The 24,671-nt window shown below is 43.1% G+C and overlaps 1 protein-coding gene across 2 annotated transcripts in view; it reads left to right on the top strand.

The window, feature by feature from the left end:
* The first annotated feature begins 685 nt into the window (after positions 1-685).
* The window catches only part of nav2 (neuron navigator 2), a 603,312-nt gene continuing 579,326 nt past the window's right edge, over positions 686-24,671 (top strand). Inside the window, exons 1-2 of one of the 2 annotated variants that reach the window (XM_033038683.1) lie at positions 691-735; positions 1,215-1,792. In XM_033038683.1, coding sequence (XP_032894574.1) covers positions 1,721-1,792 — 72 coding nt within the window. In that variant the 5' untranslated portion in view covers positions 691-735; positions 1,215-1,720. Of the gene's footprint in view, positions 1,793-24,671 lie in introns of both variants that reach the window. The other variant, XM_033038682.1, reaches the window with a different exon arrangement.

Raw genomic sequence — 24,671 nt, 5'->3', positions numbered from 1 at the left:
TTGCAGTAAATACTTATGCAACTTTGTCAGTGCTCTATATGGGCGACTCTTTGCATAGCACCGTGACATGTCACATGTGACAATAAAGCCACATGAGTGGCACGGGTGGGGGACATTTTTTGTGGAACTTGAAATGTCAGATGGAAATTTTCGCACTTTGTACACATTGTATATATTTATTACTTGAACAGGGGCCACAGAGTGGCACTGGTGGGGGACTGTTTGGTGAAATTTGACAAATGTAAAAAATTGTACTGGAAAAAGTTTGTATAGTCTCCGAAAATGTCGGATGAATTTTGTTTTGAATGGTTCAGAAATTGTATATATTTACCAATTGAATAAAGTATATTTTGAAATAAAAAAAAATGTGACAATAAAGTAACATTCATTCATTCAATCATTCAGTGTTTTGCCTTGCACCTGCAATGCTTTTGTAAATGCCCTGCAATGTCTTCACTTTCCACTTTCACTTCGTTTTCCATCGTGCATCAACACCCCCCCCCCTCCCCTTTGATCGCGAACAGCAGCAGCAGCAGCAGCAGCGAGGGGCCACGTGCACGCCGTCCGCGGTTGCCACGGAAACGGATCACTTTGGAACGTTGTGCTGGCGAGGAAGAGGCGCGAAGCGGCGGCGTCACGTTGGCCCTGAACAGTCCGCGCTGCCTCCCCTCTCCTCCCCTCCTCTTACACCGCCTGAGATAGGGACATGTCTTTGCACAGCGCTCTTCTTGCGGGGTAGGTAACTCAAATGCTCTCGCCTTTGAAATTAACTAGCAATAACAAACAACCACCATTGATAAATAAACATGCACGTTAAAATATAGATGCAATCGCCAGCCGAGGGGGGGAAACCCGGCTTTTTTTTGGATGCAAAAATATTGTGCCTTGTGTTTGCTGAAGGTGCAATAAATCCTGGTGACAGAATGACTTTTTAAAAAAAGAGTCTCTTGATTTCTGCAGGGTTTGCAAAGGCATCATTCATCCTCCACTGCTGGTTTGGCGTTTTCTTTACCGAGAGGAATACGGGATTATTTTCTTTTTTTTTTGAAAACCAAAACAGCTGTTCCTTTTGGGATACTTTCTGAATGCATAAGGAGAACGCAGATTTGTTTGTGTGTTTTTTTTTATTGCTGTTGGTAAACTTATAGCGCTCTACTTACTGGCGAACGAGAGAAAAAATAAAGAAAATCCCTGCAAGTGCTTTTATTCTGTAGGAAAGTGGAGAAGAAGAGACGGGTGGAATTGATCATCGCAAATCATAATCGGCCTGGGAAGTGATGCCGGGCACCTCAACGCGGCGGGCAACATTTACAGCTTCAATCGGCAGATCATTTGCACGTTTCTGGATAAAACGGAGAGGATGCAGAAGCAGTAATGTGTCAGGGGGCATTCGCGCTGAATTCGACATGGAAATGTGACGGCAATGTATGCACAAGACATTCTAGATTGAAACTGAAATAGTTCTTTTGTAAGGAGTGCAGGACATTGGGTGGGGGGTGAGGAGGGAGAAAATGACTTTAAGCCTGGGGAAAGTTTTTGTCCAACGTCGCCTGTGATGGATGGTACCAGATCAAGATACAAGGGTGCTTTGCCGAATTGAGAGGATATATATATATATTTCGCCCCACCGCGGCTTATTTTGGGTGGGTTTTTGTTTTCTCTCGAGAGGTGTACGAGCTGTCGACTCGGAGCTGATTAGCGGGGAGTTCTGATATTGGAAATGGAAACTGGTTCAGAGTCGGCCCGACACCAGAGAAAGCTTGTAACGCACGGATTGGAAGACCAGAAAAGGGTAAGTGATCAGATGGAGATAAACAATGTAGCATTTACAGTGCAATGTTTCAAATGCGGTTCACAGTGAAAGTTGCATACATTGTTGCTGTTGAGCGAAACAAACTAGTATTGTGTATCAATATCACTTGGAAACAAACATCATTGCCTCGCGTTCCGTGTCGTGGAATGTTATTGTGTATCTTATGCACGTTGACAACATTGTGTTGCCAGCTTCGTGGCAATGAAGTCTCGTTTGTTTTAATTTTAAGGCGCTTGTGCAAAGGCTGTGCATATTGGCCAGCGGATTAAACGCAATTTAGCGATTCTGGGAGCCATTAAATGTCATATTGGTCATAAAATTAATGTGTAATTAGGGGCCGCAGTGCTGTGTTGATGGGGTTGTACATTGGCCATCTGCTATTGGCACTGACCGCACAGTGCATTTGGATTCTGTGACTCCGTGTAATATAACCCAAGTCAGGCTGAAGTGGCAGCTGTGATAACATCAATTGGTCACGGTTTAGCGATGTTCATTTTAACTTTACCTCAATCGTCACGGCGATTATTTAATTTCATAATGTTATATGGAGCATTACGCTCGATGGCTGCTTGGAGTCGGGGTTTATTCTTTCCTCTTATTCATGGAGAGTCGCCAGTGTGCTTTTTCCTTTTCACTCACTCTAAATCTGTTCCAACAAAAATGGTGTACAGTGTGATTACATGGTTTCGGACTTGTACTTTTTGCGAGTGTTATGTTGTGCAAAAGCTAAATATCTTGTGGACGCTGTTCTCATGTAATTTGCTGGCAGTGCCTTATGCCTATGTCTTGAGTAAATGTCATGTTATATAATATATTAGATTGTACATTTTTAAACCACGAATTTAATCTGGGCAGATTGTTGTTCAAATGACATCATACCGATGTACCCCTTACCCAAACTGGCACTTAGGTTTTTGTTTTAATACACCCTAGCTCAATCCAGATTGGAAAGATTACACATGAGGTTATAATAAAGATGTGGAAACAAGGAACTACAAATTCTGGTTTACAAAAGAAAGACACAAAGTGCTGGAGTAACAGTGGGTCAGACAGCTTAATGTAATAGGGAGGAACTGCAGATACTGGTTTATACTGAAGATAGACAAAGTGCTGGAGTAACTCAGCGGGTCAGGCAGCATCTCTGGAGAAAAAAATATGATGTTTTGGGTTGGGACCCTTCTTTGGGCAGCATCTCTGGAGAACATGGATTGGTGACGTTACGGATCAGGTCAGTCTGAAGAAATGTCCCGGTCTGAAACATCACCTATCCATGTTCTCTGACCCGCTGAGTTACTCCAGCACTTTCTGTCATTTTTTAATATCATACAGATGCTTGTTTTTAAAGTCAGACTTCATTAAATGTTTATTATCATCCTTCTATGATGAGTCATAGGTGCGTGGAAACAGGTCTCTATGCCCAGTGTGCCCAAGCCGACCAACATGCCCCATCCACACTAGTCCCACCTGCCTGCTTTTGGCCCGTATCTCTCTAAACCTGTCCTATCCATCTACCTGTTTAACTGTTTCTTAAATGTTGCGATAGTTCTTGCTTCAACTACCTCCTCCGGCAGCTCTGGCTAAAGAGGAGTGAACACCCAGACTCTGGTTGAAACAGGGCAAAATGTACAGGGCTGTACCACTGATTTGAATGGAAGTAACAGGATGGGTGCCCTAGGCAGTAGGATTACATAAGCAGCTTCAATTCTTCTCTCAACTGAATGATTCTGGTGCAGGCAGTTTAATACTGACATTTCTGATATTCAGTGTTGTGAAGGTGGATTGTGAGAGTGACCTGGGGAATTGTAAAGTATATGCATGGTGAGATATTCAAATAAAGTTTTTGAGAGCACAAATCAAGCATTGTTCTCCTGATGTAATATTACTGGTTGTATGCCACGTTTTCACCTTCCCCTCGGCTAACAATGAACCATTCTACATTTCCTTATCTGCTTTGATCTGTCCTTTTCACACTTTGTCCTTCCATATCTCCAGACTCCCTCTCCCCTGACTCTCACTCTGAAGAAGGGTCGCGACCCAAAATGTCACCCATTCCTTCTCTCCAGAGATGCTGCCTGTCCCGCTGAGTTACTCCAGCATTTTGTGTCTTATCGAGTATATACTTTAGGTACACAAAAAAGCTGGAGAAACTCAGTGGGTGCAGCAGCATCTATGGAGTGAAGGAAATAGGCAACGTTTCGGGCCGAAACCCTTCTTCAGACGTATATACTTTAGTTTAGTTTAGAGACACAGCACGGAAACAGGCCCTTCGGCCCACCGGTCCGCTTGGACTAGAGATCCCCGCACATCAACACCATCCTACACCCACTAGGGGCAATTTTTACATTTATACTCAAGCCAATTAACCTATAAACCTGTACGTCTTTGGAATGTGGGAAGAAAACGAAGATGTCGGAGAAAACTGCAGTCATGGGGAGAACGTACAAACTCTGTACAGACAGCGCCCGTAGATGGGATCGAACCCGGGTCTCCGGCGCTGCATTCGCTGTAAGGCAGCAACTCTACCGCTGCGCCACCGTGACCTGGTTAATCTGATTAATCTCAAACATGAGATTGAGAATATAGGTTTTTAAGGAGAGAGGGGTGAGATTTAATGGGAACCCCAGGGGCAACCCTTTCACTCAGAGGGTGGTGGGTATATGGAACAAACTGCCAGAGGGGGTAGACACAGAAAGCTGGAGTAACTCAGAGAGTCAGGCAGGAATAGGTGATGTTTCGGATTGGGGCTCTTCTTCATACTCTGGTTGTGGTAGTGAGACTGGGTTAAAACATGGTTGTAGAACGGGGGGGGGGGGGGGGGGGGGGGGCGAGGCGAGGCGAGAGAGGGTGTTGCAGACCTCCTGTCTGAAGGAGGAGGAGAACTTCAGGGTAGGCATACCTTGCGGAGATTTCACAGTGGAGCAGACCAAATGTGTAGGGAGGAACTGCAGATGCTGGTTTACACCGAAGATAGACACAAACTGCTGGAGTAACTCAGCGGGTCAGTCAGCATCTCTGGAGAAAAGGAGTAGTGGTGAGGAGGTAGTGGAAGCAGGTATAATAACAGTGTTTAAAAGTAACTTTGATATTGAATGATCGGATGAAAACACACCTGGGTACATGGATAGGAAAGATTCAGAGCGATGTGGGCTAAATTGGGCAAATGGGACCAGCTTAGATTAGGCAACTTGGTCGGCATGGCCGAGTTGGGCCAAAGGTCTTGTATCCATGCTGTATGACTCTGTTAGATTGGTGGCATGCTTCATACAACACTTGAGAATGGCATTGTAGCACTGTGGCAGATCTCGGGTTGGTTCTAAGGTATTTGTTACCTGCGTGGCTTGTAATGGTGACCATGTATCCCTTGAGAAGATGGATAATAAATTCAGGGACGGTTATTGATTCCCACTAATTGCTTAAGAATGGTACAGTTGGAAACAAATAACGGATAATGTGTAAAGCTGAGAAAACTGTCAAACCTTGGATTGTGCTATGGATCTCATAGTGATTCAGCGTGGAAACAAGCCCTTTGACCTAACTTGCCCCCACTGGCCAACATGTCCCATCTACACTAGTCCCACCTGCTTGCGTTTGCCTCATATCCCTCCAAACCTGTCCAATCCATGTACCCGTCTAAATGATTCTTAAATGTTGCGATAAACAACTACCAGCAGCTCGTTCCATACACCCACCACCCTTTGCGTGAAAAAGTTACCCCTCACTTTCCCCCCTCGCCTTAAACCTATGTCCTCTGGTTCTCGATTCCCCTACTCTGGGCAAAATAATCTGTGCATCTACCCGATCTATTCCTTTCATGATTTTGTACACCTCTGTAAGATCACCCCTCATCCTCCTGCACTCCAAGGAATAGAGTCTTAGCCTGCTCAACCTCTCCCTATAACTCAGGCCCTCGAGTTCTGGCAACATCCTTGTAAATCTGTGAAAATCCATTAAAGAAAGGATTTTTTTTTGTTTTGGCGCCATATGTGAAAGGACTGCTGGAATAGTGGACAGATATACCTTCTTGAGCAAAGGCTGTGAAATTAAATCCCTATTCTAATAATCTGCCCTGCTGGATAGAGTGTTACATGACAGGTCTAATATTGTGCTTTCAAAGTGGCATCTGGTGTGACCAGTAACCTTTTATTAACTTAATTGACTGGACAGTATTGACAATTAGATTGAAAGCTTCTTTCTATTGAGTGGGAGGGTGGAGGGTGGAACAGTGATGAAGAAATGTTTTGTCAACATCTAAAGATTAATCACACTGCAAAATCCATTACCACCAAACTCTAGTACTAAAAAGGAACTGCAGATGCTGGTTTATACCAAAGATAGATACAATGCGTAACAGCAGGTGAGGCGGCATTTCTGGAAAAAAAAATGAATAGGCAGGTGATCTTTTGGGACGGAAACCTTCTTCAGACTGAAAGATAGAGAAGACCAGAACAAAACATGGCTGGCGACAGATGACCTTAGGAAGGGTGGTAGACAAAAATGCTGGAGAAACTCAGCGAGTGTGGCAGCATCGATGGAGTGAAGGAATAGGTGACGTTTCAGGTCGAGACCCTTCTTTGGACTGATGTGGGGGGGGGGGGGGAGAAGTGGAAACAGTAGGCTGCGGGAGAGCTGGGAAGGAGGGAGAAAGCAAGGACTACCTGAAATTGGAGAAGTCAATGTTCATACCGCTGGGGTGTAAACTACCCAAGGGAAATATGAAGTGCTGCTCCTCCAATTTGCGGTGGGAATGGGAGGGGGGGGTTGAAGTGCTGATCCACCGGGAGATCATGTAGGTTAATGCGAACTGAGCGGAGGAAGGGTGGAGTCCATAAAGGTCCATTGTTGGCTGGGGAAGATTTGCTGACGACGGGATAATGCAAGGATGCGTATTTGTTTTCTGAATCCGAAATGATTCTTCAGACTACTTAAGTGTCTGAAAAAAGGTTCCTGACTTGAAACATCATCTGTCCATGTTCCCCAGAGATGCTGCCTGACCCACTGAGTTACTCCAGTACTTTGTAACTACCACTAAATTCTAGTTTCTTTTGTGTTGGAATTGCTGTGATGGTTTCTTTCATTGCAGCCTGATGGTCTATTATAGACAGCACGGCATTACCATGGTTTCCTAACTGTTGTCATTAATTAAAACTCTGGCATTAATTAAAACTCTTTATTCTGGTTTCGCCAGATTATTTAAAATCGGTAAATGATTAAGTTTTGCAATATTTGTCCAACAGCTTTGGTTAACATTGAGAGGGGCAGCTTAGTGGCACAGCCGCACCTAATAGAACTGCTGTCTCATACCACAAACAATCCAGGATCGATACTGACCTTCGCTGCTCTCTGTGTGGAGTTTGCATGTTCTCCCTGAAACCATGTGGGTTTCGGCCTACTGCTCCGGTTTCCTCCTGCACTCTTTCTTGCCCACTCCATATGCACTAGGAGGCAATTTACAGAAGGTTAATTGACCTACAAACATGTACGTCTTTGGGATAGACACAAAAAGCTGGAGCAACTCAGCGGGAGGATCATAGGAAGAATGTGCAAACTACATAGACAGCACCCGAGGTCAGGATCGAACCCGGGATTCTGGTACTGTGAGGCAGCAGCTTTACCAGCTGTGTGACTATGAGCTCATGTAGATGTACAGGGGCTTGCAAAAGTATTCATACCCCTTGAACTTTTCCACATTTTGTCACGTTACAACCACAAACGTAAATGTATTTTATTGGGATTTTATGTGATAGACCAACACAAAGTGGTGCATAATTGTGAAGTGGAAGGAAAATGATACATGGTTTTCAAATTTTTTTACAAATAAAAAACTGAAAAGTGTGGCGTGCAAAAGTATTCAGCCCCCTTTACTCTGATACCCCTAAATGAAATCCAGTGCAACCAATTGCCTTCAGAAGTCACCTAATTAGTAAATAGAGTCCACTTGTGTGGCGTGTGGAGTACCGCAAGGTTCGATCTTAGGGCCCTCTTTATTCAACATCTACATGCTCCCACTAGGGCAAATCATGCGAAATAATAATATTGACCACCACTGCTATGCCGATGACACTCAAATCTATGTAGCGCTATCACCAAATGACTATCGCCCCATAGATCTGTTGTGCCAGTGCATTGAGCAAGTCAAAGACTGGATGTGCCAAAATTTTCTCCAACTAAATAAGGACAAAACGGAGATAATTGTTTTTGGTGCTAAAAAAGAAAGGCTTAAAGTAACCCAACACCTTCACTCTCTGTCCCTGAAAACTTCAAACAAAGCCAGAAATCTTGGGGTCATTATGAATTCAGATTTAAATTTCGACAGTCACATCAAATCAGTAACAAAATCGGCCTACTATCACCTCAAAAACATAGCAAGATTAAAAGGACTCATGTCAGCTCAAGACTTAGAAAAACTTGTACATGCCTTTATTAATAGTAGGCTAGATTATTGTAACGGTCTCCTTGCAGGTCTTCCAAAAAAAAACTGTCAGGCAGCTACAGCTTGTTCAGAACGCTGTTGCTAGAGTTCTAACAAAGACCAAAAAATTTGAGCATATTACACCAATTCTTAAATCCTTACATTGGCTCCCTGTATGTCAGAGAATTGATTTTAAAATCCTGCTGCTCACCTATAAATCACTACATGGTTTAGGGCCAAAGTATATCACTGACATGCTTCCACTATATAAGCCTTCTAGACCGCTAAGATCTTCTGAAACCAATCTGCTAGTGATTCCCAGAGTAAATACAAAACATGGGAAAGCAGGATTTAGTTACTATGCAACAAATAGCTGGAATAAACTTCCTGAAGATTTAAGACTTGCCTCAACTTTGACCACTTTTAAAACAAGACTGAAAACTTTTATGTTTACTTTAGCTTTCAGCTAAATCTTAACTACATTGCACTTTTAACTTTTGCACATTTTATAATGCATTATTAATTTTGCTTTTCTTTTCTTTTAGTTCTTCTATTTTATTTCATTTTATTATTTAATTTATTGTATGACATGTTTTTATGTGAAGCACTTTGAGTCTGCCTCGTGTATGAAATGTGCTATATAAATAAAGTTGCCTTGCCTTGCCTTGTGTGTAATCTAATCTCAGTATAAATACAGCTGTTCTGTGAAGGCCTCAGAAGTTTGTTAGAGAACATTAGTGAACAAACAGCATCAAGAAGCCCAAGGAACACACCAGACAGGTCAGGGATAAAGTTGTGGAGAAGTTTAAAGCAGGGTTAGGTTATAAAAAAATATCCCAAGCTTTGAACATCTCACGGAGCACTGTTCAATCCATCATCCGAAAATGGAAAGAGTATGGCACAACTGCAAACCTACCAAGACATGGTTGTCCACCTAAACTGACAGGCCGGGCAAGGAGAGCATTGATCAGAGTAGCAGCCATGGTAACTCTGGAGGAGCTGCAGAGATCCACAGCACAGGTGGGAGAATCTGTCCACAGGACAACTATTAGTCGTGCACTCCACAAACCGGGCCTTTATGGAAGAGTGGCAAGAAGAAAGCCATTGTTGAAAAAAAGCCATAAGAAGTCCCGTTTGCAGTTTGCCACAAGCCATGTGGGGGACACAGCAAACATGTGGAGGAAGGTGCTCTGGTCAGATGAGACCAAAATTGAAGTTTTTGGCCTAAATGCAAAACGCTATGTGTGGCGGAAAACTAACACTGCACATCACCCTGAACACACCATCCCCACTGTGAAACATGGTGGTGGCAGCATCATGCTGTGGGGATGCTTTTCTTCAGCAGGGACAGGGAAGCTGGTCAGCATTGATGGGAAGATGGATGGAGCCAAATACAGGGCAATCTTGGAAGAAAACCTGTTAGAGTCTGCAAAAGACTTGAGACTGGGGCGGAGGTTCACCTTCCAGCAGGACAACGACCCTAAACATACAGCCAGAGCTACAATGGAATGGTTTAGATCAAAGCATATTCATGTGTTAGAATGGCCCAGTCAAAGTCCAGACCTAAATCCAATTGAGAATCTCTGGCAAGACTTGAAAATTGCTGTTCACAGATGCTCTCCATCCAATCTGACTGAGCTTGAGCTATTTTGCAAAGAAGAATGGGCAAAAATTTCAGTCTCTAGATGTGCAAAGCTGGTAGAGACATACCCCAAAAGACTTGCAGCTGTAATTGCAGCGAAAAGTGGTTCTACAAAGTATTGACTCAGGGGGGCTGAATACTTTTGCACGCCACACTTTTCAGCTTTTTATTTGTAAAAAAATTTGAAAACCATGTATCATTTTTCCTTCCACTTCACAATTATGCACCACTTTGTGTTGGTCTATCACATAAAATCCCAATAAAATACATTTACGTTTGTGGTTGTAACGTGGCAAAATGTGGAAAAGTTCAAGGGGTATGAAAACGTTTGCAAGCCACTGTAAATACTGTCTATTTCACAAAGGCAATGTAAACATTTATGCTATTGGTGCTTTCAGCTCTAAGAATTTCAAATTAAGGTTAGTCACAGATTAAAGTTGAGAGGGGCTAAATTGAAAGGAGATGTGTGGGGCATGGTTTTTTTCCAGAGTGGTGGGTGCATGGAATGCGCTGCCAGGAGTGGTGGTGGAGGCAGATATGATAGCGGAGTTTAAGAGTCTTTTGAATGGTCACGTGGATATGCAAGGAATGGAGGGATATGGATCACATGCAGGCAGAGGAGATTGGTTTAACTTGCCATCCTGTTCAGCGCGTACATTGTTGGTCGATGGGCCTGTTCCAGTGGTGCACTGTGCTCTAACTCGTTTAAAAATTGTGTTGCTTAAATCATTAACATTAAACGCCTGTCTTAGATGGAATGTAGATTAATTTGATATATGCAATGTCATCTGTTTTTGTGTGTGTGTGTGTGTGAGTTAATATAGTTAAAACCAATTAAGCATGCTCTGAGATTTCCAACCCAGTTATATCCATCATATGTTGTGTTATGATGGGCAAATGTGCACACTGCGCAGTGTTTGGAAGTGATTGCAAAAGATTTTTCTTTAAAGCACTGACATTAAAAAAATAATGTTGAAGGCAAGCACTACGTATGTTTTCTGGAAAGTGATGTTGGAATTTTTTTTACTTTGCGAAGATGATTTAATATAAGGTTCTTCAAAACCTAAGGATGTGCCAAATGTTTTAAGGTGTAGTATGCGTGGCTGCCGACATGAATAAGTGCAGATTCCACAAACTACTCTGTGATAACTACCAGATAAAGATATCAAAAGATATCGATTGAAAGATTAACTTGAAAGCACTTGGTCTTCTATGAAAGAATGCGAATAGGATCTTTGACAAAAGTGCTGGAGAAACTCAGCGGGTGCAGCAGCATCTATGGAGCGAAGGAAATAGGCAACGTTTCGTCCCGAAACCCTTCCGGGTTTCGGCCCGAAACGTTGCCTATTTCCTTCAGGGTTTCGTCCCGAAACGTTGCCTATTTCCTTCGCTCCATAGATGCTGCTGCACCCGCTGAGTTTCTCCAGGATTTTTGTCTACCTTCGATTTTCCAGCATCTGCAGTTCCTTCTTAAACACTAGGATCTTTGACATCTACTTGAGATGGAAAGCTAACTGACTTGTGTGTAAAAACACAGAAAAAAGGAACTGCTGTTGCTCTTTTATGGGAAAAAAAGACACAAAGTGCTGGAGTAACTCGGCAGATCAGGTCGCATCTTGTGCATCAGGGCAGTACAGTGGTAGAGTGCTGCCATACAGCGTCAGAGACTGATTCGATCCTGACTGCAGGTGCTGTCTGTACGGAGTTTGCACGTTCTTCCTGTGACCGCTTGGGTTTTGTACGGGTGCTCCCATTTCCTTCCACATCCGAAAGATGTTCTGATGTGTGGGTGAATTGGCTTCTGTAAATTGCCCCTAGTGTGTGGCATGCAACTAGTTGACGTGGCGATCGCTGTTTGAAGCGTTTCCACACTGTATTTCTGAAACTAAACTAAATCAAAAACTAATGCATCCCTGGAGAACGTGGATGAGTGACATTTCGGGTCGGGGTCAGCCTAACGAAGGGTCCAGGCACGAAACGTCACCCATCCATGTTCTCCCGGGATGCTGACCCCGTTGAGTTACTCCAGCCCTTTGTGTTATTTTTTGACTCGTGGAAGATGGCACCTTCAACACTATCAAAAGTCGAGTGTGTTATATTGTCATGTGCCCCAGACAGTTTAGTTTAGTCTAGAGATACAGCACAGAAACAGGCCCTTCGGCCCACCGAGTCCGCACCAACCAGCGATCCTGCATATTAGCATTTATACCAAGCCAATTAACCCACAAATCTTTACATCCTTGGAGTGTGGGAGGAAACCAAATTTTTGGAAAAACCCCACGCAGGTCACGGGGACAACGTACAAACTCCGTAGAGACAAGCACCAGTCGCCAGGACCGAACCCGGGTATCTGTAAGCGCTGTATTGCCCCTGTCCCACTTGGGAAACCTGAACGGAAACCTCTGGAGACTTTGAGCCCCACCCAAGGTTTCCGTGCGGTTCCCGGAGGTTTTTGTCAGTCTCCCTACCTGCTTCCACTACGTGCAACCACCAGGAACCGCACGGAAACCTTGGGTGCGGCACAAGGTTACTCCAGCCCGGGATCTTACATTGGGGACCGGGGGGAAGAAGAAGCTCCATCGGCCGGCCCGCGGACAACTTCTACCGTGGGTCCGGCATGGACTTACCATCACCCCTGGAGGGGAGCTTCGACCGCCGGCCCTGCGGTCTGCGGTGCTTCTGGCTGCGGCGCGGCGGGAACTTTAAATCTTTGACCGCCGGCCTGCGGCCTACACCATCCTGAAGCCGCGGTCTCCGGTGGGGAAGAGCTGATCCTGGACTTACCTTGACTTTACTTTGTTCTTTACCATCTGGACGCCCACAGCAATGGCTGCGGTCCCGACCACGGGGGAAAATGGAGGAGGACTGGCCAATTTCTGTGCCTTCCACCACAATGATGAATGCTGTGGTGGATGTTTGTGTAAATTTTTTATTGTGGTTGTGTGTTCTTTATTATTGTACCGCTGCTGACAAAAAATCTGAATTTCCCTGAGGGGATCAATAAAGTATTTTTTATTATTATTATTATTATTATTATTATTAAAGTCTCCAGAGGTTTCTGTTCAGGTTTCCTAAGTGGGACAGGGGTATAAGACAGCAACTCTACTGCTGCAACACTGTGCCGCCCTATTCATCACTTGCTCGTGACTGTTAGCCTCGAAGCTGTGCGGAAGAATTTTGGAGCATGTCTTGAACCCATAACATGTACGTGGAGCCGGGTGGGCTGTCACTGAGCCGTGCATAACACATCAACAGGTGATAACATTCTTCCATAAATGAGCAAGCTTCAGTTCAGGGAGAGGAATTGTTGTGGTTAGACATGCAAATAACCACGTGGCACAATTGAGGCGGCTTGACTCATTATAAATAGCCGAGCTGAAGGAATTTTGTGGCAGGCACATCAAAATCAAATAAAGAGTGTGTATCTGGCATTAGGTTGTTCCATGACACACAAAGGTTGCTGTATACTTATCTAAAAACACCAAGCAACTAACAAGTTGTTCATGGAGAAACAAAGAACTGCAGATGTTGGTTAATACACAAGAAGACACAAAGTGCTGGAGTAACTCAGCAGTCGGGCGGCATCTCTGGAGAACATGGATCGGTGATGTTTTGGGTTGAGACTCTTCAGAAGAAGAAGGGTCCCGACCCGAAACGTCACCATCCCTGCTCTCCAGAGATGCTGCCTGACCCGTGAGTTAGTTACTCCAGCATTTTGTGTCCTTTTGTCTAAAAAGGTTTGATGGCTCGACTTGCCTTATGTGTGAATTTAACATTTGATTTTCTCGGGCTTTGATAAATGCTCTCTCAAATGTTAAATCTATGAAGACCAGCATTGCTACATAGTCAGTGGATAAATATATCAGTTAGCCAGTGGCCAAAATAATTTTCCATTAACGAAAAAGTGACACAAAGTGCTGGAGTAACTCGGCAGGTCAGGTAGCATCTTCATAGAACGTGGATGGGTGACTTTTTGTGCCGGGACAACTCTTCAGACTGAATATTTTTGGCTATTCCAAACTAATACTCAAAATCAACTAGTACTCAAAATCAAATCAAAATCAACCACCCCCCCCCCCCCCCCCCCCCCCCCCCCCCACAGACCCTGCCTGACACATTAAGATTCTCCAACACTTTTTTTTTTTTTTGGCTCAAGATTCCAGCATCTGCAACCTCTTGTGTCTGTGTAGATTTATTGGTCTTTATGGTTTTCAAAGAGGGATTTTAATGGCCTGTGATGAGAAGAGTACGAATCATTATTTAATTTCAAATATACAACCGTTTCAAAGCTAACATTTTATGAAGTATGTTTTTACGAAGTTCAAACTGCATATTTGTTGTACATTAGCACGACTTTGGAATGAAATATTGAAATAGTTGTTTATAGATGTAAAAGAAAGTACTTTAAATTCCTTGCTGGAAGGATGTGGTTATTTAATAATGTATATGCATGCATGTGTGTGTATGTATGTGTATATTTACATAGGTGTGTGTATGTATGTGTATATTTAAATATGTGTGTATGTGTGTGTGTGTATATATGTATGGGTGTGTGTATATATATGTATGTGTGTGTATATATGTATGTATGCGTGTATATACATGTATCTATGTGCCTTGAGTATTCTAGAAAGGCGCTATATCCCATCCATTATTATTATTATACATATGTATGTGTACATATATGTGCGTGTATGTATATGTATGTACATGTATGTGTGTGTATATATGTATGTACGTATGTATGTGTGTATATATACATATGAATGGATATGTATGTGTGTATATATACATATGTATTGATATGTATGTGTGTATATATACATGTGTATGGATATGTATGTGTGTGTATATACACAAGTGTATGTATGTGTATATGTATGCATGTGTATATACGTGTGTGTGTGTATATGTATGTATATGTAGACATACATTATATATATTATACATGTGTATATATTTACATATATATATCCATATCGATTTAAAATTGCAAAAGTGTACAATGAGGAGACCAAAAAACAAACAATTGTGGATAAGCAAAGCAATTTTGTGGACCTCTTGATTTAATAAAGAGCTTATCTATTTAAGCTCATTGCAATGGTCTTAATTCATAATTCTGTTTACTGTTCTGGTGATGGATATGAGTGTGACTGGATTAGAGCCTCCTTATCTTCCAGTTATTTTTGTAGTCGATAAACGTGCAAGAAATGATGTGTGCAAAGTTTTGTTTGCCATCAGCGACATGGGCTTCCCTGTCGATTAGATTCCAATTCTGATTGATTAAATATTTTGAATTGTTATCCTTTTATTTTCCCTTTTTGAGACACCTTTCAAATGCAAACAAAACAATCTATGGGGATGGGGATGGGGATGCTGCCGCAGAGTAAAATGGAAATGTGTAGTTCTATGTTATCCTAATTTCCTATCCAGTACCTACAAGCTTGGGGCAATTTACAGAGGCCAATTAACCTACAAACCCGCACTTCTTTGGAGGAAATGGGAGCACCTGGAGGAAACCCACGAGGTCACGGGAAGAACTTTCAAACAGCAACCAGACAGCATCCGCAGTCAGGATTGAACCCGAGTCACTGGCACTGTAAGGCAGCGCCTCTACCTCTGCGCCACTGTGCCTCCCATGCCAGAGGTTGTGCTGTGCTATAAAGAGCAAAAGATCTATTGTTGTGTGTGGTCTCCTTGAATCTTAAATAATTGTGTGTGGTCTCCTTGAATCTTAAATAATCTCTGAGGTCCCTGAAGAAAATTAAGTAAATGAAATGAAAGTGCCCAAGGTGAACAATTTCTGTTCATACATTAGTGCCTGTCATGCACCTGAATAAAAACCACCTGATACTTCTTCAGTTTGAGTTTTCAGCTCCTTGTTTTTGTAAAGAAAATAAGGAAATTGCAGTTATAAATCATAGTATGTTTGTTTATCACGGCAAGCTTTCCCAGTGGCAGAATGCCAGAGATGGAGCAAGAGAGAGAAGGCGAGAGAGAGCGAGAGAACAGAATCCTTGCTCATGCTCCTGGGGCTGTTGACGTGTGGTTGTTTGGTGACAGGTGTTTGGCCCCCGTTTCCTGCTTTATTGGCCCTTGTGCTTATTTTCTTTCCACACCACACTTTTAATAAACTTTTGTGTCTGGGCCTGTTGCTTGCCGTGGCCATCTGGAGATCCGTGCGCAAGAGAGAATTGTCCATGTGCTGTCTGTCACATCTTCCCACACGCAACAGGTTTTAGACCTGGACATAAAGATGCACAAATTAAAACACAGATAACTTAAAAAAAAAAAAACACTTTATGGGAAATTGACCAGCCTGGTTCATTATTTATTTTGAACATTGAACCGGAGGTGGAAGACATTGGTCTTTTTACGCTGTTTAAATGCATCTTCCATTTAAAGCATCAATTCTATCAGAACATAGACTGGCATGTCAAGAGTCAAGTCAAGAGAGTTTATTGTCATGTGTCCCTGATAGGACAATGAAATTCTTGCTTTGCTTCAGCACAACAGAACATAGTCGGCATTGATTACAAAACAGATCAGTGTGTCCATATACCATTATATACGTAAATACACACATGAATAAATAAACTGATAAAGTGCAAATAGCAGATAATGGGCTATTAATGTTCAGACTTTGGCCGAGCCAGTTTAATAGCCTGATGGCTGTGGGGAAGTAGCTATTCCTGAACTTGGTCGTTGCAGTGTTCAAGATGCAGCATGGGGCACCGTCAAGGGAACAAAGAGTGACCTTTGTATTGTATTGTATTGTATTCAAATTTATTGTCATTGTCTCAGTTAGAGACAACAAAATGAATTTCCCTTACAGGCACCTTCCGTCAGGGGTGGTGGGGGGCTTATAGAACAAAGAGGAACCGGAGGGGTGGGGGGTGGTGGGGGGGGGGGGGGGGGAGAGAACGTAGTGGGACTATCAGGACTATTATGAACACTTTTGTAACTTTATCGGCACTCCATACGTGGCGACTCTTTGTGGAAACTAAAGTCGTCAAAAATGGCATGAGTTTTTGTTGGAACATAAAGGGCCTGCCCCACTTACGCGACTTTTTCAGCGACTGCCGGCACCCGTCATAGGTCGCCAAAAAATTTCAACATGTTGAAAATTCAGCGGCGACCAGAAAGACACTACGACTCTTTAGGTGACTTTGAGACGACTCACGACCATACAGGCGACATGTCGCGGGGTGAAGCCTGTATGGTCGTGAGTAGTCGCCCAAAGAGTCGTACCTTGTTCTGGTCGTCGCTGGATTTTCAACATGTTGAACATTTTCGGAGACCTGCTGCAACTATGACGGGTGCCGGCAAGTCGCCGAACAAAATCGCGTAAGTGGGACAGGCCCTTTAGTGTTCCAATGTGGGACAGTAACTAATCAGCTCACTTTACACAGTTCTTTGTTACACTTTGTGTGTTGCACAATTTGTTTCTATTCCATGCACTGCAAATGTGCTATCTGTCCCATCTTCCCTTCTGTATAGCTTAGTTTAGAGATACAGCGTGGAAACAGTCCCTTCGGCCCGCCGAGTACGCACTGACCAACAATCACCTGTACACTACTTCTACACACTGGGGACAATTTACAGAAGCCAATTAACCTACAAACCTCCACATCTTTGGAATGTGGGAAGAAACTGGAGCACCCGGAGAATATGAACATGCAAACTCCACTTAGACGGCACCCGCAGTCAGGATCGTAGCTGGTTCTCTGGTGCTGTAAGGCAGCTACTCTAGCGCTGTACCACTCAGATTCCAAAGATAAACACAAAAGGCTGGTGTAACTCAGCGGGTCAGGCAGCATCTCTAGAGAAAAGGAATAGGTGATATTTCAAGTCGAGACCCGTTGTCAGACTGAGAGTCACGGAGGGGGGAGCTGGAGACACGGGAACGTCTAAAACAAAGCAGGCGGCTTCTCCACTGTGCCGCCCATGCTAGAGTTTATGCTTTGCTGTGAAGAGCGAAAGATCTCTAGTATCACATGCTTTACTGCAGTCTCCTTGCATCTTAAATAATCTCTGAGGCTCCCGAAGAAAATTAAGTGACTGAAATATTTTCTCATTGATTAGTCATGCACAAGATGAAGGTTGGTTCATGTTAAACCCTTTGATTTGGACGTTAGATAAGATGAATGCCACATTGAAGGACAAGTGATAGCAGTAGCAAGGCACAGGAAATGGTTTCATGTTCACACTATGGATTCTCGGTCTCGATGAGCCATTAGAGCTGTTTTGGGTTGCACGGGGGAACAATGCAATGTCACGTTCTCAAGGACAACGTCGGAAAGTGATACTTGTGGCGGATGGGCTAAATTGAAAATTAATGGTTTTGCGTCTTAGTCGGCTTGGTGATTTGGGAAGCATTAATGCGATGAATGAGAAGTTCGTCTGAGGTTAGCGAGGAAGGCTTGCCATTAGACGAGCAAAGTTCTGAAATCTGGTACCATGGGTGTTTCGTGAAGGTACAGCAAGTAAACGACACCTGAAATCTTAGAAGACGGTGGTTTACTACTGATCGTCTGTCACTTTTGCCACTCGACATCGTGGAGCGGAAATAAAACAATGTTTTTGAAACGACAGAATCAATGACCTGTGGAAGCGTTTCATGATTCTGTCGTTAATATGTTGTCGGTTGTGAAGGAACAGCAATTAGTCTTGGAATGGCTGTGGCTTGAAGAAATAATACACAAAATTAAATTACAAAAAATCAATAAAACTGAAGACAATTTGTCTCCCCATCACGATAAAATATTAATGAGTTATTACATTCTGCTGGAGAACATCATATTTTTTGAGCCCTTTGGGAGGATAGGGACTGTCAAGTTATTTAAAGGAAACTGATATAGCAGTTCATTTAAAAGAAAAGACGCTTTCTCTTAATCTTGCTTTCCACAATTTTTTTAAGTCCAAAGCTTCATTTGATATTGCTTCTTAGAGTTGCAGTCATCTAAAAAATGAATATATTTCAATAATTTAAGCCTTTGATCTCTGAGTAGTCAAAATGCCTTTTGAGTGTCAGGAGATGAGTTTGGTGTTCTTATTTTTTATATATTTACTGATTTTCTTTCATGCAAATTTTATTATAAAACGGACTTTATGAAAGTCATGGGATCTAGCTAAGGGCCATTTATACATTTTTGGGTTCTTTGCCATTATCGTCAAACTGATCCACTGAATTTCACGAAGGCCTTTTTAACCACAGGATGAAGCCAAATCTTTTGGCTCCAACATTTAAATCCTATTTGGTCACAATGAATACAACAGAATTTGTGTAATTTGGCAGCAATTAAATACAGATTATGTCTCAATTTAATGTCGACGGTAATGTTGGAACAATGTCTTTCCTTGGTTGTGGTAATCATGCTTTAATGACCAATGTGAATGAAACTCCCGTGTAGAATTAAATCCCTGTGAACATTGTTTGCCCGGTAACTGATAGCTGGGAGATACTTCAGTGTAATCCAAACGTGAGATTAATATGGTTTTATACAGCTTGATTTCTGTCCTCGTTGCAGTAACATCATCTGAACTAGTCGATCAGATTACCATTTTGCTATCACTATCATGCATCTAATATTCTACACAAATTATGACAGGAATTGTTACGAGTCTTGTGTTTTCCCCACCACAATAAGGCACTGTTGTGAATTGCCCTTTGGGCTCAGTCAGGTGATGTTGGCTTCATTACTTCCCAGAGAAAAAAAATCTTCCTCAAATACACAGATCAAATTGAAACTCCATATGGATACAAGCTCATTAGTAAGAATAAAGGTTTGCATGGCAAATAGAGGATCACGTTGTCTTTTGTCTAATCCTATTAGTCTTTTTCAACCTGTCCCTTCTGCTACATTTACAAGAAGAACTCTTGACCTGATGAATTTACTGCCCGTGGCTGGTTTGATCTCCATTAAGGATAGTGTTGCCTGGAATGAGGGGGGGGGGGGGGGGCAGTAAAAGTGCTGTCTAACAGTGGAAGTGGCTGAAACCAATGGTGATCAATTTCTGATGCAGAATACTGCAAGTATCTTAGTATAGCGATACAGCGCAGAAACAGGCCCTCCGGCCCACCCAGTCCGTGCCAACCAGTGACAATTTACAATTTTATCAAAGCCAATTAGCCTACAAACCCGTACGTCTTTGGAGTGTGGGAAGAAACCGGAGAAAACCCACGCGGATCACGGGGAATGTTTAAGAAGGAACTGCAGATGCTGGAAAAATTGAAAGTAGACAAAAAATGCTGGAGAAACTCAGCGGGTGAGGCGGCATCTATGGAGACAAGGAATAGGTCGAGACCCTTCATCAGACTGAAAATTGGGAAAATGTCCAAACCCTGTGCAGACAGCACCCGTAGTCAGGATTGAACCAGGGTCTCTGGTGCTGGGGGGCAGCAAGCCTGCCGCTGAGCCACCGTGCTGCCCGTGATCTATGACTTGTTAATGGCTACCAAATGGAGGTGAGTTGAAGGTTAATTCAGTTTAGTTTATTGTCAAGAGTACCAAGGTACAGTGAAAAACCTCTTGTTGCTTGCTAACAAGTCAGCAGAAAGACAATACATGATTACAATCGAGCCATTTAGTGTATAGATATATGGTAATAAAATTACGTTTAGTGCAAGGTGACGCCAGCAAGTCCGATCAAGGATAGTCCGAGGGTCTTCAAAGCAGTAGATAGTAGTTCAGCACTGCTCTCTGGTTGTGGTAGGATGATTCAGTTCTCTGATAACAGCTGGGAAGAAACTGTCCCCGAATCTGGAGGTGTGCGTTTTCGCATTTCTATTCCTTTTGCCCGATGGGAGAGGGGAGAAGAGGGAGTGGCCAGGGTGTGACTCGTCCTTGATTATGCTGCTGGCCTTGCCGAGGCAGTGTGAGGTATAAATGGAGCCAATGGAAGTGAGGTTGGTTTGTGTGATGGTCTGGGCTGCGTCCACAATTCGCTGCAATTTCTTGCGGTCTTGGATGGAGCTGTTCCCAAACCGTGCCGTGATGCATCCCGATAAACGATACAATACGATTAAAATTTTATTCACCCCTGGAGGGAAATTGGTTCTGTAAAATGACCAATGAGATAAAATGCTTTATCTGGTGCATCTGTAGAAGGTCATTAACAGGTCAGGTTACCGGCTCGCCATCCTTGTACCCAATTGTTGCTGGGATGCTTCAAGACGCAGGTTTAAGGTGAGAGGGCAAAGATTTAAAGGGAAAGTTAATGACCTGTCCCACTTAGGCGATTGTTTAGGCGACTACAGGCGACTAGGATGTCGCCACAAGGTCGCCCGGGGTGTCACCTGTGAGTCGTCTCCTCAGTCGCCCAAAGAGTCGTAGCATCTTTCTGGTCGCCGCTAGATTTTCAACACGTTGAAATATTTTCTGAGACAGTCGGCGACAGTGGGTTTGACGCCAATGAGCGTAGCTTGACTTCTCCTGACGTTGGTGCTGTCGTAGGTTGTCGCCAGGTTCACGTAGGTTGTCGCTGGTGCTGACTTCGTTTTTTTTTGTTAAAGTAACGATTCTATTTCAAATTTTATGTCGAAGGGGGGTCCAGTCGCCGTTTTTTCGGCGACCAGCTACGACTATGACAGTCGCTGGCAGTCGCCCAAAAATAGCCTAAGTGGGACAGACCCTTTAGGGGCAGGTTTTGGTGCATATATGGAACGAACTGCCAGTGGAAGTGTTAGATGCAGGTATAATTACAACATATAAAAGATATGTTAAAGGAGTATAATGTATTAGAAGGATCTGGGACAAACATGGGCAAATCAATGATACTTTATTGTCACATGTTCCTAGGTACAGTGAAGTGGGACTTGTTTGAATGGGCACTTTGGTTGTATTTGGCCAAAGGGTTCGTTTTCATGCTGTATAACTTTAGTTTGAAGGTACAGCATTAAAACAGGTCCCGGAGACCATGCTGACCCCCCATTCGCACTAGTCCTATGTTATCCCACTTTCTCATGCACTCCCAACACATCAGGACCAATTAACAGTGGACCAATTAACCTACAAACCTGCACGTCTTTGGGATATGGGAGGAAACCCGGAGAAAACCCACGTGGTCATAGAGGGAGAACGTGCAAATTCTACAAACACAACACCCGAGGTCAGGATCGAATCCTTGACTCTGGTGGTATGAGGCAGCAGTTAGAACATAGAAACATAGAAAAATAGATGCAGGAGTAGGCCATTTGGCTCTTCGAGCCAGCACCGTTATTCAATATGATCATGGCTGATCATCTTAAATCAGTACCCTGTTCCTGCTCTTTCCCCATATCGCTTGATTCCCTTGGCCCCAGGTCTATCGCTGCACTACTGTGCTGCTAATCTGATTCTAAGTTGTTATAAATCCTCTCCTGTGTGTGCAGAACCATCAGGTTACTGAATTAGACACTTGAAGTGCAGGCTGTTGCAAAAGGGATGGGCGATAAGTTCAATATTGCTTGGCAACAATTAAACAATTAAACAATTGTTTAATTGTCATATGAACTGGTAATGGAACAAAGACGTTCTTCCTGTAAACACAACAAACACAGATAAAATCAATAAATTATTTTGTTTGAAGAAAGGTCCCTACTCAAAACATTGCCTATCTCATTCTCCAAAGATGCCTCCTGACCCGCTGAGTTATTCCAGCACTTTATATTTTTACATGGTAAATCAGCATCTGGAGTTCCTTGTTAATAACTGTAATAGCAAAAAAAATTTGAGTGCGTAGTGTAGCCAAAAGCTGAATCCATAGATGTTCCATGGAGCTATTCTTGAACTTGGTTGTATCGTTCATGAATGAGTAAAAAAAAAAAAAACATTTAGCTAATCTAGGTGATATTTAAATCCATCTTGCAGAGCAAGTTATGTGACAAGTAAACCTGTTTTGGTTGAATGTCCTTCAAATCAATCGGATTCATTCATTTTCATTACATTTTCATTCCAGCAATATGTACACATGTCACAGCTTGTGGGATTATGACAGTTTTAGGCCTGTTTGTTCATGTTTGCATCTTCTATCCAACTACTTTTGCAATATTACGAATTATTATTTGCAAGGGTAATATTTTATTTATTTATCTGTAAGAAAAATGTTAGGCAGAAATGTACTTCCCTACTGCAACCTTTTGCAGAGTTATAAATGGCTCTTTCTGTACTATCCAGAGAGAAGTAGAAATTATTGCTGAGTGATTTGAAAACCTCTGTTCACTTCTCTAATGCACTTGATAAATTAATTATATATTTTAACAACCTATTGTCACTTCGACCCCCTTTACGCAGTAGTTACCTGACAAACCGCACATTTGTACTGTGATCAGTATTTTACAGAATGTCTCAGAGATCACGTTCTGATTTGAATCTAGTTTTTTTTTTTAAATGCAGAAATTGTTCGTAAAGTGTACAAAGCTCTGTGGTAAAAGGCAAAAAGGCTGGAATTCGTTCAGCATTTCGCATGGCATCCTAATGCCTTACAGCAAGTTGCAACCACCTACACTGACAATATGCTTCTCCTGTTGTAATGAAGGAAATGGAGCAAGTAATTTGTGAACCAAAATATCCCACTAAGCAAAATGTGATAATCTGTTGTTCGCTGGTGTTGATGTAGAGAAAAAATATCGCTGAAGTGCGCGGAACTTTGAGGCTGTGGCCCATTATCCAGCAGGTGATGTCGTTGATTATGATTGAATGATGGCAGCACAGCGTGGAGCTGCCTTCTCGCAGGAGTCCCTGTGGCCGCGTGGGTTTACTTCGGGTGCTCTGGTTTTCTCCCATATTCCAAAGACGTGTGGGTTTGTAGGTTAATTGGCTCCTGGAAATTATCCCTGGTGTGTGGAATGCGAAGAGTGGGATAACGTGGAACTAGTGTACGGGTGATCGCTCGGCGCCGTCAACACGGGCGTGACCAAAGGGCATCACCATTCATTCAACATCATTGACAACATTAGCGGCGCAGCAGCGCTGGTTTCCGATGGGATCGGTGACGGACGCACCACACATCTCTGTCCTCCAGTTCCTGCCGACTTCTGCCGCTGAAGTGTAGGGTTTTGGTGTGTGTGTGTACTTTATCATCATTCCTTACAATGCTGTGTACGACAGTGATCGCAACTTCTACTGAAGTGTGGATGGCCGTTGGCTCGCTAGGAGCTCATCCGCCCTTTGACAGGTCTTCTTTTTGGTCCTGCTGGAGGTCCACAGCACCCTCCTCACTGGCAAACCAGTTGGGGGAGACGGTTTAGTTGACCACGGAGCAGCTAGCACGGGATTACATGATACCCGCGGCGGGGGGGATCTCCCCCCCCCCCCCCCCCCGACCTGACCTTAAATTTACTCACTAAACTAAAGTAAAGAAGTGGAAATGCAACAAATGGCCTGGACTTCTCTTCTGAGGCAGTGAATTTCAATCCTAGATTCCACCGAGTCCATTTTAGTTGCATCTCTCATGAAATCACCCATGCAGAATCGTCATTGACGGTTCCAATGTACAAACAATTTAATCCAACGTGCCACGATTATGGTTAATCTGTAGAAGCGTGTCTGGAAATGGTGGTATTCCTAGACACTGACGTTTCATGCCTTTAGTACCGGTAGAGGCTTCAGGATCAGAAAGCCTCACTTAAAAAAGCACTTGTGTGTTGCTGCAAAACATAGAATAGGTTACTAAAAGTAATTTAGCATGGAAACATACTGAAGGGCCTGTCCCACTGTATGAGTTTACACAAGAGCTCTCCCAAGTTTAAAAAAAAATCAAACTCGTGATAAGTACATAGAATGTACATTGCGGGTACGTCGGAGCTCGGGACGTCTCTCAGCGGC

The sequence above is a fragment of the Amblyraja radiata genome, chromosome 20, assembly GCF_010909765.2.
Source record: "Amblyraja radiata isolate CabotCenter1 chromosome 20, sAmbRad1.1.pri, whole genome shotgun sequence".
NCBI lineage: Eukaryota > Metazoa > Chordata > Chondrichthyes > Rajiformes > Rajidae > Amblyraja > Amblyraja radiata.
Note: the sequence above shows the minus strand (reverse complement) of the source record. Positions and strands in the feature narration are given on the sequence as shown.